The sequence below is a fragment of the Vanellus vanellus genome (genome assembly GCF_965231255.1).
Source record: "Vanellus vanellus genome assembly, chromosome: 8".
Lineage (NCBI taxonomy): Eukaryota > Metazoa > Chordata > Aves > Charadriiformes > Charadriidae > Vanellus > Vanellus vanellus.
Genome location: NC_138913.1, coordinates 5,580,207 through 5,593,200, shown reverse-complemented (window position 1 = coordinate 5,593,200; position 12,994 = coordinate 5,580,207). Strand labels below are relative to the sequence as shown.

Sequence of the window (12,994 nt, the reverse complement as noted above, 5' to 3'; positions counted from 1 at the left end):
CTACATAAATCGCCAGCCAGCAAAAGACAGCACGTTACACAGATTTTCTTGCTCTGCTTCCTTATGACATATATTAGTCACGACTCTGCAGAGATTCATCCACAAGGAGAGAGAAGCGGCACTAACACATCCCAAACCTGTCCATACCAACTTCCAGAGCAGGATCCTAATGAACGATGTCACCAAGCACTGAAGATTCCTTTTTTTTTTTTTATTTCTATTTTTTTGTTTCCCCCTCTTACCGAGATTAAAAATGACATCAAATGAATCACTTGATTGCCCCATTTTTATTAGTTGTTTTTTGAACTCCTTGGCTGACACTGAATCTCTTTTGGGATAGTGACTGTTAACAAGGTCGTCAGGTGGGTCTTTCAAAGATCTGGTATGCAACAACGGCAGGTTTATTTCAAGTTGGTCTTCTAATAAATCCCAGTTAAACCCCTCAGGTATTCAAGTAATTGAAGCATGAGTAATCCGATACGATGTTGATCAAACTACTGATCTTTTAATAACGGACCGCAGCCCCCCCCAGCAGTTGCTGTCTTGCTGACAGTCATGTCTGGATCGCTTCCTTTGGGCCGATGCTTCGAATAGAGAAGCTCACAGCTTTCTCTTTGGTTTAGATTTTATCAAAAATTGTTTTAAAGCTTCCTAAGGATATATCAGACGGCTCGTAAAATCCATGGGCATTTCAGTAAAAAAATGGGGTTTCTATCTGTTGTCCCAGTGAAGACCAGTATTAAATGCTTCTAAAGAGGGACATAAACACCACTCAGGAGTTATACTTCTTCCCATCTCTGTATCTGCCGTTAGTCCTTGTTTACGCAGCCTGTGGGCAAAGCTATAGAAAAAGCAGTAGTTACCCTGCACAATACTCTTTGCTGAAAAGCAAATGTGCACATTTTTCCACTCATAATTTCCATTTAAAGTATGAATTGAAGGCTTCTAAGCCTTGCCTCTCTACACAAGAGTAATTCAGTTGCAATTTACATTTTCGATGTGCTCAAAATGAACACCAAGATGACTCATGTGCTGTTTATAAGATGCTTACATTTGCTGGTAAATACCTTGCTACAAACAAGCTATAATTTAAGTATTCAGAAGTCTTGCTTCTGCATAAAATTACTACTAACCGTAATTTTGGAGACCAAGACCAGAGCTTCAATTTCAGGCTTGCAAAGCTCTTCCTACACAATGATTCTTAAAAGTACGAGTGTATTTTCTTCTCTGACAACGGCAATCATTGTATCTCTGTAATTGCGGAAAAGATTACCTGGCTTTTAATTCACATTAGTCAGCTGCAACAATACCATGCTTCTTTCCTTTCCTTTAAAATAAACTAATTATTGTCAATCAGCCCGGTGGAATGTTAACATTCTCCATAACCTGCCTTTCAGAGGTAGTCATAAATGCTCAAAACTAGCTAATATAAACTAATCAGAGGCCTGGAAATATCTCAAAACATATTTGTACTGCAGTCTATCATTTTTGTCATATTATTTCTAAATATTATATTTTGTCTGGACAATAATAGCCTATTCATATAGTTATACGCTGCTTTTCATCTTTCTATTCAAAGCCCTTGTGTTAATTAAACCGCATTAAATCCCCGACCGGTGCAGCAAACACTATAATATTTCCAAACCTTAAATGTTTTCATTGTCAAAAGCTGATCAATAAAGCTTTGTGCAGTGTAGCAATTTGGACAAAGAAAACTTCGCAGGCCAGCCTGTTTGCTCAAGCCCAACTTTCTGCAGGAATTCCCAATAGCAAGAGCTGGAGACGCACGCAGCGAAACCGCGTAGGGGACGACTGCCGTCCTCCCCGCCCTTTACACAACTACTCCTTTCCAAAGAAAATAGCGAGTTACGGTTCCCACTCAGTATTTCCTTCCAGCTGGTAGAGCCCATGTGAGGCTTTTCAGATCCCGCAGGAAGACAGGGGAGCTGGAAGCCTTGGGGAAGCAGCCCGTGTGCCGAGTCTATAATCGGCTGTGACGCACGGAGAGCTTTCAAGCGCCATATGGACCAGACCAGCAGACGCCGTCGAGATGGGACTCTTCGCTTGTTGTTACCTGGGGACGCCTGTGACACCCAGAAACAATTTTTCTCTTTCAGTCCGTGTCAGTGATCAATAACTCATTCGATAACTGAAACGTAGAAGGGGGTGGGTGCCAGTTTTCTGGGGTTTATGAGCAACACCATGCTTTTTAAAAAAACACGCAGCTTTGGAACACAGCTGAAGATGGGCTGCAGGAAGCACATGACGTGCCGATACGCCGTGCTACACCCAAACCTGTGTAATCCTTAAATAACCCGAAAATTAAACTGCCAGTTGCGTGGTTTGTTTATGCAAAAGGCTGTTATTAAAATGCTGCAGTTGAATTAAGCATTCAAAGAGAAAAAAAAAAAAAAATCTATATACCAAAAAAAAAACCTCCAGGAGAAAGAGATTGTTTTCCTCCATGGAAAAAAAAAAAAGAGATGTACCAAGATTACCTTGAAATAACCATTGCATTCTTGAAATATAAGTAGCTGCAGTCTGTCCAGAGAGCCAGGGCTGCAGGTAGGACCCCTTCAGCTGTTGGTTTGGAACCTCAGGTTAGGATATCGCTCCTGCCACCAGCCTTTCCTACCCCAGCGGTCTGCGGAAAACTTCTGCTTAAAAAGTGACTGCGAACTGACTGTGCCTGTCCTCAGCTCCAATCAATAAAAACCACGCATCCAGGCTAAACGAGCTCGCTCTTCAATGGCAATATTCACTTTGGAGGAAGCTGTCACAACTGTTAGTTCATCTGCCCTGAGGGATATCAGATGTGAGAAATTCGGCGGTTTAGCTCGCAGCCGTCTTTCTTCGGCGCGTAGGAGAGGAGCGGGCAGACTTCAGCAACAGTCAAGCACGAATCAGGACAAATCTAAACAAGCGCTATTAAAATTCAAAACAAAGCAATTATCAGAGCATCAGACGCTCTTCTCGGCTAAGGCTGCCACGTACCTGCTCAGAAACTAGGTTGGAAGTGTCTGTTCTGGTCGGAGTGATGTGTGGACCCTTCCCTGACTACAGAGAAACAGGTCAGACCCCAAATGACTGTGATTTTGCCGAGTTCAGTACGTGATACGTTTTAATAAGATTGAAAGGGTTCGTGTGTCCCCAGCGTGTCATTGAGGGGATTAGGCTTGGGAGGGCTGACAAACTGAGGGGGGACTGACCAAACCAACCCGCGGCATTCGCTCGGCTGCGAGCCTGAAACCAGCCCGCCACAGCGCAGCTCAGGCTCCTGCCGCCTTGGGCTCACCATTCCGTGGGATTCGGGGAATTCATTGCTTCATCCGTTGAGGTCTGTGACAAGTGGTGCTCCCCAGGTGTCAGTACTGGGTCCGGTCCTGTTCAATATATTCATCAATGACATGGATGAAGGGATAGAGTGTACCACCAGCCAGTTTGCTGCTGACACAAACTGGGAGGGGTGGCTGACATGCCAGAAGGCTGTGCCACCCTACAGCGTGACCTGGCCAGGCTGGAGAGTTGGGCGGAGAGGAACCTTATGAAGTTCAACCAGGGCAAGTGTAGGGTGCTGCACCTGGGGAGGAATAACCCCATGCAGCAGTACAGGCTGGGGGCTGACCTGCTGGAGAGCAGCTCTGTGGAAAGAGACCTGGGAGTCCTGGTGTACAACAGGATGCCCATGAGCCAGCAGTGTGCCCTGGTGGCCATCCTGGAGTGCATCAAGCAGAGTGTGGCCAGCAGGTCGAGGGAGGTCATCCTCCCCCTCTGATCTGCCCTGGGGAGGCCACATCTGGAGTACTGTGTCCAGTTCTGGGCTCCCCGGGTCAAGAAGGACAGGGAACTGCTGGAGAGTGTCCAGCAAAGGGCTACAAAGATGATGAGGGGACTGGAGCATCTTTCTTATGAGGAAAGGCTGAGGGACTTGGGGCTTTTTAGTCTGGAGAAAAGACGACTGAGGGGGCATGTTATCAACGCCTTACAAATACTGAAAGGGAGGGTGCCAGGAGGATGGGAACAGTTTTCTTCCAGCGGTGCCCAGTGATAGGACAAGAGGGAATGGGCACAAATTTGACCATAGGAAGTTCCATCTAAACCTGAGGAGGAACTTCTTTGCTGTGCGGGCGGCAGAGCACTGGCACAGCTGCCCAGAGGAGGGGGGGGGGGGGGGGGGGGAGTCTCCCACTCCGGAGCCATTCCAAACCCGCCTGGACATGTCCTGTGCCACTGCTGGAGGTGCCCCTGCTCTGGTGGGGGGTGGCACTGGGGGAGCTCCAGAGGGCCCTTCCCACCCTCACCAGTCTCTGATTCTGTGATTCAGTGAAAAGTCCAATAACCTACAGCTAATGTTACCATTACCATGAATCTGTTGTCATTTTTACTACTTGTTTTAAGGCCATTTTTTGCTGTAGTACTACCACGAAGGGACAAACGCAGGAAGATGACACTATTAGCCCTGGAGAGTGCAACAGCTTCTCGCAGCTATTGATCCCCGCTGGCTCTGAACGCGGCACAGGAGCACGTAAGAAAGGTCAGACAAATGACCTCCAGCCTTCATTTCTTCATTAAGACAAATGCTTAAAAAAGAGAGTCGGGAATTTCCAAAAGAATTCCCTCAGGAGTAGAAATAAAATTAAATTCCCAATAAGGTTTGCAAATATAGCCATGAGTATGTTAGGATAGTTTCTGCCCGGATCTTCTCTGCAGCCACCCACAAACCCCACGTCGTTCTCCTGCCTAAATTCAGTAGTCTCCAGAAACCCACGGAAGCCTGACTGTATAATGCTAAGTAGAGTTTAAAATGCACAATTAATCCTTAATCTTAGTTAATACATTTCCCTTTATAAGAGGAGTGAGGGAACCCTTGATTTTTATCAACTGGGCTCTGAAATCCAAAGCAGTAATTATGCTTTTTAGTTGTGACTAAAGATACTGATTTGACAGGTAGGAGCAACCATAAATAAACAATATTTAAATGTAAACCCAGGTATTGCTTCTTGTTAAATTAACTTCAAGTGATCAGACATCTACCAGTATTCTGGAGGGGCAAACTCATGGAGAAGAAAATGTTTATTCTTCGGCCTCTGACAGAGTACTTCACAGCTTTTTTGTATTTTGAAACTTAAATACTTGGGAGTTTTCTGACTTAGCTCTAAAAACTCATGTTGGAGTCCCAGGGTACCCAAAAGCACCTAACGACAGGGTTGGAAATACCCGAAATTAAGTTTTGTCCTCTTTTCTCTCACAATTCTTTTTCTTTTGCCTGTTCTTTTTTTATCTTCTTTTTTGAATTGCTGTCAAAAAACCCGATACATTAAAATTTCGTAGTTATCAAGATTGTTCACCCAGGGTCTGTTAAGGTCACAAGATGGAGTTGTCCGTTCCCCTAACTCTCTGAGGTGGACATAAAGTGGGCACAGTAATTCACTTACAAATAATTAGATAATTGTGATACAATTCCTGCAACTGGTTTTAATTCAATATCTCAAGATAAGGTCTCGAAACGGAGACAGATGAAGTCTGGGTGGCTTCACCTCATCTAGGAGTGCCTTCGCTTGACTGCCCTAAGATTTGAGTTCACGTGAAGTGGTACTTGTTGTGCTCGTAATCAGAACTGGCATATTTTTCTTTTTGTAAAATATAACTTATTTTTCTTATTCTCCTCCTATCGAAGTGTTCCTAAAAATAAATAACCACGTGTCATGGCATGCCATAGCGTTATAAGTCAAACTCAACTTTCTGAGATAAGACCATGCAAAAGCATCCTGAATCCCTCCAGCGGACTAGTTTTTCCTGTTCTATTAAAAAATAAATAAAAATTGAAAAAGCTCCTTGGCATTTCCCTCGAGGTGCATGATATTATGTTCTTCAGGGTTTTCTCACAGGACACGGCAGAAGCCTGGTGCATTGGGTTGTTGAGCACGGCAAAGACTCCAAATGCAGAATGAACATGTTTGTTCTTTTTGACAAGAATAAGTTATGATCCACATCTCAAACCTTACAGACTAAACAAATGCTGAGGTCATTTTAATAAACACTTTCTTTCTCTTAGACAAATCCTTCAGTATTTCTTTTCGTCCAGCTATTAACTCTTCTGTGGCAACAGTGTTCGGAGAGTTCTCACCCGACCTGGGATGAGGCTAAATCAGTGACACTGGTGACGACTGCGTTACTGGGGTAAGCGGTGGTGGCCTTGCGAAGTCACACACTGGCTCGGGACGCAGCCGCTCCGAAAGTCCCTCCGGCAAAGGGCAGGAGACCTCTCAGGGCTCCGAGGTATGACCGAAACCCCCCGGGGACGGGGTTGCGGTGATTGCAATATTACTCTAATCAGTAAAATAAAAGCTTCTTTTCATCAACGGCTAATCATAGGACTTCATCTGTCTCTAACTTCCTTCAGTTGCCTTGGCAGAGCACAATAATATAACTAAGAAACGACAGTTTATCAAAGAAGGTTAACGTAAGGTCACGACCTTTTTTAATTTGACTTCTGGAGCTTATTCATGTGTGAAAATGTGCTTTTGTAGCTGTGGCCTCAGCATCTCTTACGGACCTGGACTTGCGCCAACAACTGAGGTTTAAAACGGCATTTATGTTTGGAAAGTATCATTTTTGCTCTCTGTGATGTTCGAGCAGAATTGTTTTGCGTTGGTATAAAATATAAAATGAGAATATCTGTGCGTCTCGCAGAGTATCACGTGAGAAGTCAGCGGTCCCTCTGCTTAACAACTAAGGGGGTGTTGCACAAAGGTAAAGCAGATTTGTGCGTGCACACAGACACACATGCTCTCTCCTCTCCCTTCCGCAGACCAAGACAGAGCTTTCTGAGCAAATCCACCCACGGACGCTAACCAGACTGCCCCCGAAACGCTGAAGGCTGGTACAAATGCCCAGCACGCGGAATCAGGCTGACAGTCGTATACTCATAAATACCAAATATTAATTTGTTGCATTATTTGTGCAGCGATTTAAATCCAAATCCCTTCTCATCATTACTTTCCCGTCAGACACGTGACGAGCGAGAGGTAAGCATGAGCTTTCTGTCAAAGTCTGTGATGCCTACACGACTATCTGCCAGAAGATATTTCTCTGTCAGATAAGAAAACGGAAGTTCTGTCCATGAACGCCGGAGAGCGAAATCTGCAGTACAACGTGTAGGTAATTAGTTTTGAAAGGCTAATCAGTTCACCGCGCTGGCTGGCATTTCCACATAGACGCCCGTGCCTTCGCGTTACCACAACTCGCCTCTCGCTGTAAGCATCCTTTAACGAAGTAAGACTTTACACACCACCTAACTCTGAATGACGTATCCTGCCCTAAGACCCCCCAGGGCGTTAGGAAAGATCCTCACCGGCCTCAGAAGGAGTATGGAGCGCACAGGGTGGGATGTCCCAGGCTTTGCCGCTCCATCCCCTTCCCCACGTGGCTCCAACCAGCTGCAGAACCACCCCAAAAAGGCAAGGTTTAGTCATCGCTCATAGCAATGGCTTATTTTAAGATCATCATCTCGCCTGTTTCATGCTATTGTCTTGTTCATGTTCACGGAGCCTCGTGTCTTGCAGACGTGTTTGACACCCTACAAGATGGAGATGCTGAGCACCCTCAGCTCATTCTAGCTGTGAAATTAGGCGCTTGGGTCTCCTAACATTGCTCACGACACCCCCAGCTATTATTGACTAAATCAGAACTGCACTTCATTATGTTGTTGGATTAGTGAATTTTATCCACTTTCCCTTTCTTAGCATTAAACAGTTACAAATGGCCATACCCATTTTTAAAAAAAAAAAAAAAACCAGTTATTTTCTGAAATCTTTCCTTTTTGTCAGAAGGGCGCTCTGTTTCTGAAAAACAGGATCAATCTTTGCACTAATAATGACTTACTGAATAAAATCTGTACTACTTCCACAGTGCTTTTCTAACGATACACCTTATTTGTACCTCGGCTTATAAAAAAACCTGTACACCAATTGATCATTTCAGTCACCGGTGAAATAAAACCAACAACGAGACAGATAATGGGAGCAGAACAATAGTACACATCTATTTAACGCTCGAGTTTAGACTAAGGGGTAACATAAAGCACAACGATGCTATAAAGAAAGAAAGAATGTAACTACCCAGAACAACTATAAGCCTTATTTCTCCAAAAACGCTGGCTAACCGGAATGAGAAGCTGTTTTACTCTCATCTGCAAAACGACCCCTTTGAGCAATGCGGAGGCATCAATAAAACACCAATTCAGTGTCACGTCCTGAAAGACCAACACGTTCCAGCAGCACACGCCGTTTGGTTTGGAAGCTCCCTTCTCCCTTCTGTAGTAATCAACCACGCAGTTACTTATACTGCAACATCTGATGGCCAAAAGTTGGCCTTCTTGCAAGTCAGTACAGCCACACGCTCGTTGTCATTATCATCGCCACAAAAGTTTAGGTGTAATTACCGTCACTGCTACATTCACTTTGTACTATGAGTTGAGCGTTTCCCGTTTATTGCACGTCTCCATCGGTGCCTGAAGGTTTCAAAAAGCTGCTTCAAACCAGCTAATAATATACGCTCCTGTAATCCCTGGTTAGACAGCATATAGTGCAAAAATCAAATATCTTAGGCTCTGTTTGAGTTTTTAAAGAACATCAAAGTACTAGAATTTAAAGTATATTATAAGAATAGAAGAATTGTGCAGAAGGAACACTAATTTAACTTACTAACACAAGACTATTTTAAAGGAAACAGGACTCGTGCATGCTAAGCAATGTAGGGTTACAACGAGTAGGACCCCCGCTTTCAAAAATTTAGGTTTTGGACAACTTTTACGCAGATCTAAAAGCAGTAAGCAGTCATCAGCATACAGACCTATACGCTGATTTACGGCATATTACCAACCAGTCCCCAAAAGTGGTAAGAGAAGGGTGAGGCGAAGTAGCAGGACTCTGTGAATCACGGATAGTGTCTCTGGCTTGAGCTCTCCAAAGGCCCAAATGAATGCATGGAGGACCATAATGAAAAACTTCAATCAAAATAAGATAACCATCGACAGCTTATTTACACTGTCAAGTTGGATATCATACGACAGGTTGCCGTGGAAAATAACTCTACCACATTTTAGTGAAAAAAAGGAGCACAGCAAAATAAGTTATAAAGTTAGGCTAAAGCATATGACTACAGCAAAGAAATACATCGCTTTGTACAAACCTTAAGAAAGGAGTTGAAGGACAATGGTAAAGTGAATTCCTGGAAGAAAGGAATTTGTGAGACACTATGCAACAGGAAAAGCCAGAGAAGATCGTTTCTCGTGAAAAGACGGTAATACAGTTCATGAAAACCTACCTACCACTTTTCCTCTTGAGACAATCAAAAACCATCACCAATATACTTATTACAGCAGTGAAACGCAATCGCGGGTGCGATCCCGGCGCCCAGCCAGCGCGCTGGTTCATATGGCAGCGAACATCCCTGTCCTGCATTAGAGGAGAGCTCAAGAAGGAGGAGCTGTTCTGGCCTGCAATACAGTACCCCTTGGCTACTTTACACCTGGTCTCCTCCACCTTTTCCATCTGACGGTGGAAAAAATGTAGTGACTGTAGGTCAGCACATCAGATGGGCTTGTTTACACCCACTCTATGTTTACCAGTGCATTTTTAAGAAGTCATTATGTGTTCTAACATAAGCTTACGCGGTGTTTTGCTTCTACGCAAAGTCAGGTTTTTGCATAAGAACAAATTTTACCCCGTAATGCATTAACTAGACTTATATTTCCCTTAGGAAGAAGACAAATGGGTTTACGTCGCATGTGGTTTTAAATCCTTTTTTATTCGGTTAATCTCTAGCTGTGGAATTGTGATTGAAATGCAAAAATGTATGCGTATTTTCTGATAAGAACCATTTTGTTTTAGAGACAGATGAAACGTTATCAAACATATACACTTTCTTCAGGTTTTTAAACTGATGATGGAAATTCCATAATCAGAACATGGCACAGCCAATCCAGGTTAAGTGATAACATTTTTTCAGAAAAAGAAAACAAAACCCCAACCCTTTGAAGTGTTCTTACAGTTACATCTTCATAATCCAGACATGAGAAGATCTGCACTCTTGACAACTCTGCGTATACACTCTTCAGCTGGCTCCAGATAAAAGCTAACATTTCCCTTTCCTTTCCAACGTCTTCTCTGATTTCTTAATAGCAGTGAGACACAGTACAAAACATTACCTCCGCACGATTTTCCATCTTCCTCCAGTTTCTGGCCAGCTGGACATTTGCAGTGGTAGCTGCCGATGGTATTACAGCACTGGTCATGACAGCCACCGTTCTCAGTGGTGCACTCATTTACGTCTGTCGGGAGAAAGCATTAGGTGGTGAGCAAAGGGTGGGCATGGTCCACGTTACCTGGTTATAGGAGGACAATTGTGTATGATCCTGATGTGACAGAGTGACAGAGTTACTGGGACGGACAGCCAAGGACCCTGAAGGCACGTGCCGCAGCAGTGGCTCCCGGTTCGGTTTCTGTGCCCCCCAGCTCAGCCCAGAGGTGCAATGGTGGGATTTTTCTCCCCCCTCTTCTGCGCAAGGTAAGCTGCAGCGTCCACCCAGCTCCAGCTGCAGGTTCTACCCAACTCGCCAACCTCCCACTTCCGTGCAACAAGATCAGGAACTATCTTTATACTGTCCTTTCCACCTGCTCGTTTGTGTCTGCTTCTAGCAGTCATGGCAGAGGTGAGAAACCTCTGAAAGATGGTAGCATTTTATATCAATTAAGGTCCTTCTTTCCTTTCAGATATGTGTGCAGTAATATTTACACATCTTACTCACCTGATCAAGTTAGTGCTTGCATGATTTCAAATAGGAAAAATTAGACCTTTACACATTACACACCCCACCTGGAGTACTGCATCCAGTTCTGGAGCCCCCGAAAGAAGAAGGACGTGGACCTGTTGGAGCAGGTCCAGAGGAGAGCCACAAAGATGATCAGAGGGCTGGAGCACCTCTCCTACGAGGACAGGCTGAGAGAGAGTTGGGGGTGTTCAGCCTTGACAAGAGAAGGCTCTGGGGAGACCTTAGAGCCCCTTCCAGTCCCTAAAAGGGCTCCAGGAGAGCTGGGGAGGGACTCTGGATCAGGGAAGGGAGCCATAGGAGGAGGGGGAATGGTCTTAAACTGAAAGAGGGGAGATTTAGATGAGATATCAGGAAGAAATTCTTTGCTGTGCGGGCAGTGAGCCCCTGGCGCAGGGTGCCCCGAGAAGCTGTGGCTGCCCCATCCCTGGAGGTGTTCAAGGCCAGGTTGGACGGGGCTGGGAGCAACCTGGGCTGGGGGGAGGTGGCCCTGCCCCGGGCAGGGGGTAGAACCGGATGAGCTTTAAGGTCCCTTCCAACCTAAACCATTCTATGATTCTACAAATGAAGAACATTAAAGAGCCACATAAATAAATAAATAGACTAGCCAATGGCAGAGAAAAATAAATAATGAAGACATTTGCTTTTTAACCCATGTACTTATATATCTTGCATAAGAATTTCTGAAGAAATGCGATTGAAATGGTCCGGCCAGTAATGCTGCTCTGCTGAACAGGATCAGAGACAACAGATGGTATGGAAGTATTTCCAAACTAGAAAATTTGTCAAATGGGATAGTAAATGTAACAAAACCAGCAGGTATTTGCTGCACTGGTTTCATGTATTCTGGAACTCAACCTTGAGCCATGCTTTCTTGCTTGCTTTGCTCTCTCTGAAGTGCTAATGTCACACCGACAGGGAATCCATCAGTGCAGGGGCAAGGAGGGACAGCAACGAGCTGCGTAAGAATAACGGGCTGCGGGTGTCTTTTCCCCCAATTTTTGGACAAATGTCTTGAGCTGGCTTGCTGGCAGAGCCGACCTCCTCGGCACGTTGGTAAGGGGAAAGCCAGGGCTACGGGGACACACCACGTTCTCAAAGCCTGGCATGAGGACGCAGGTGACGGATCTCATACCCACAAGGCCTTTGGCACTGGTAGAGATCACACATTCCTGTCAGGCTGGAGAGCAAGAGAAGCAGGAGGAGGGAGATTAAGCAACAGAAGATAAGTATCATCACATCTGTAAAAATCACAGGCAGTTACTTGATATTAGCGGCACTCTCCATCTCTAATGGGGAAATACAGCTTCTTAGAAAAACTTCTAATTAGACTCTGGTCAAAAGAAGTACAAAGTGCTGTAAAGACAAATCAAAAAAAAAAAAAAAAAAAAAGAATTTCACACTCATGCAAGAGAGATGAGAGCCTTTCAACAGCAATCCTTAGCTGCTAAAGTCTAAGACTTACCAAGGTCAGTTAGTTCTTCGATGAGCTTGAGCTTAACTTTACTAGCTCATTTCTGACCCTGGCTAAAAACTTGAGGTTAAAAGAAATTTTGGGGGAGGTTTCGGACTAAAAGCGAAAGGAAAAGCGTATCATGAAACGCCAACATTTACTAAAGTGCAGCCGAAGAGGCACAAACTCACTAAACCCATCCCATTTCTCTATGGCTCAAAATTCAGTGTAATGATGGCCCTCAGTGATACTGAAAAACACTGGCAAGCTATATAAAAAAAAATACAATCAGTTATCTCAGGATTTGGTTTGTTGTGTAGCTCTAACTCACGTGAAGTCAAAGCACTCCTGATTTCATGGGAACGCAATTTAGACAGAAACCTTTCCGCAGAAAAACACTCCCTCCCGCTCCAAAATGCAAAAACAAATCGTACCAAAATAAGACGTTCGTCTGTTCCCTTCTCTTCGGCAAGAGACGGAGAGAACATATGACAAGCGACAGATTTTAGACATATTCCTCAAAGCGCTGGAAGAAGGCACGCTAGCGCTGAGCATCGTGCAGAAGATCGACAAAACAGGCATGTTCCAAATGATTTACTCCCTCTAACTAGCAGACATCTTGATGTGCCTTGTGGTAATAAACAGTAATGAGCCACATAATAACCCTGCTCCACAGCTTCGACTTCTATTTATACTAACAGTATTGAAAA

The 12,994-nt window shown here is 44.4% G+C and overlaps 1 protein-coding gene across 1 annotated transcript in view; it reads right to left on the bottom strand.

Annotated features, from left to right (window-relative positions):
- Positions 1-12,994, bottom strand: part of LOC309674956 (uncharacterized protein) — a gene marked incomplete at both ends in the record, with an annotated part of 207,591 nt that overhangs the window by 80,832 nt on the left and 113,765 nt on the right. Inside the window, one exon of the mRNA XM_082487153.1 lies at positions 10,211-10,333. Coding sequence (XP_082343279.1) covers positions 10,211-10,333 — 123 coding nt within the window. The remainder of the gene's footprint in view (positions 1-10,210; positions 10,334-12,994) is intronic.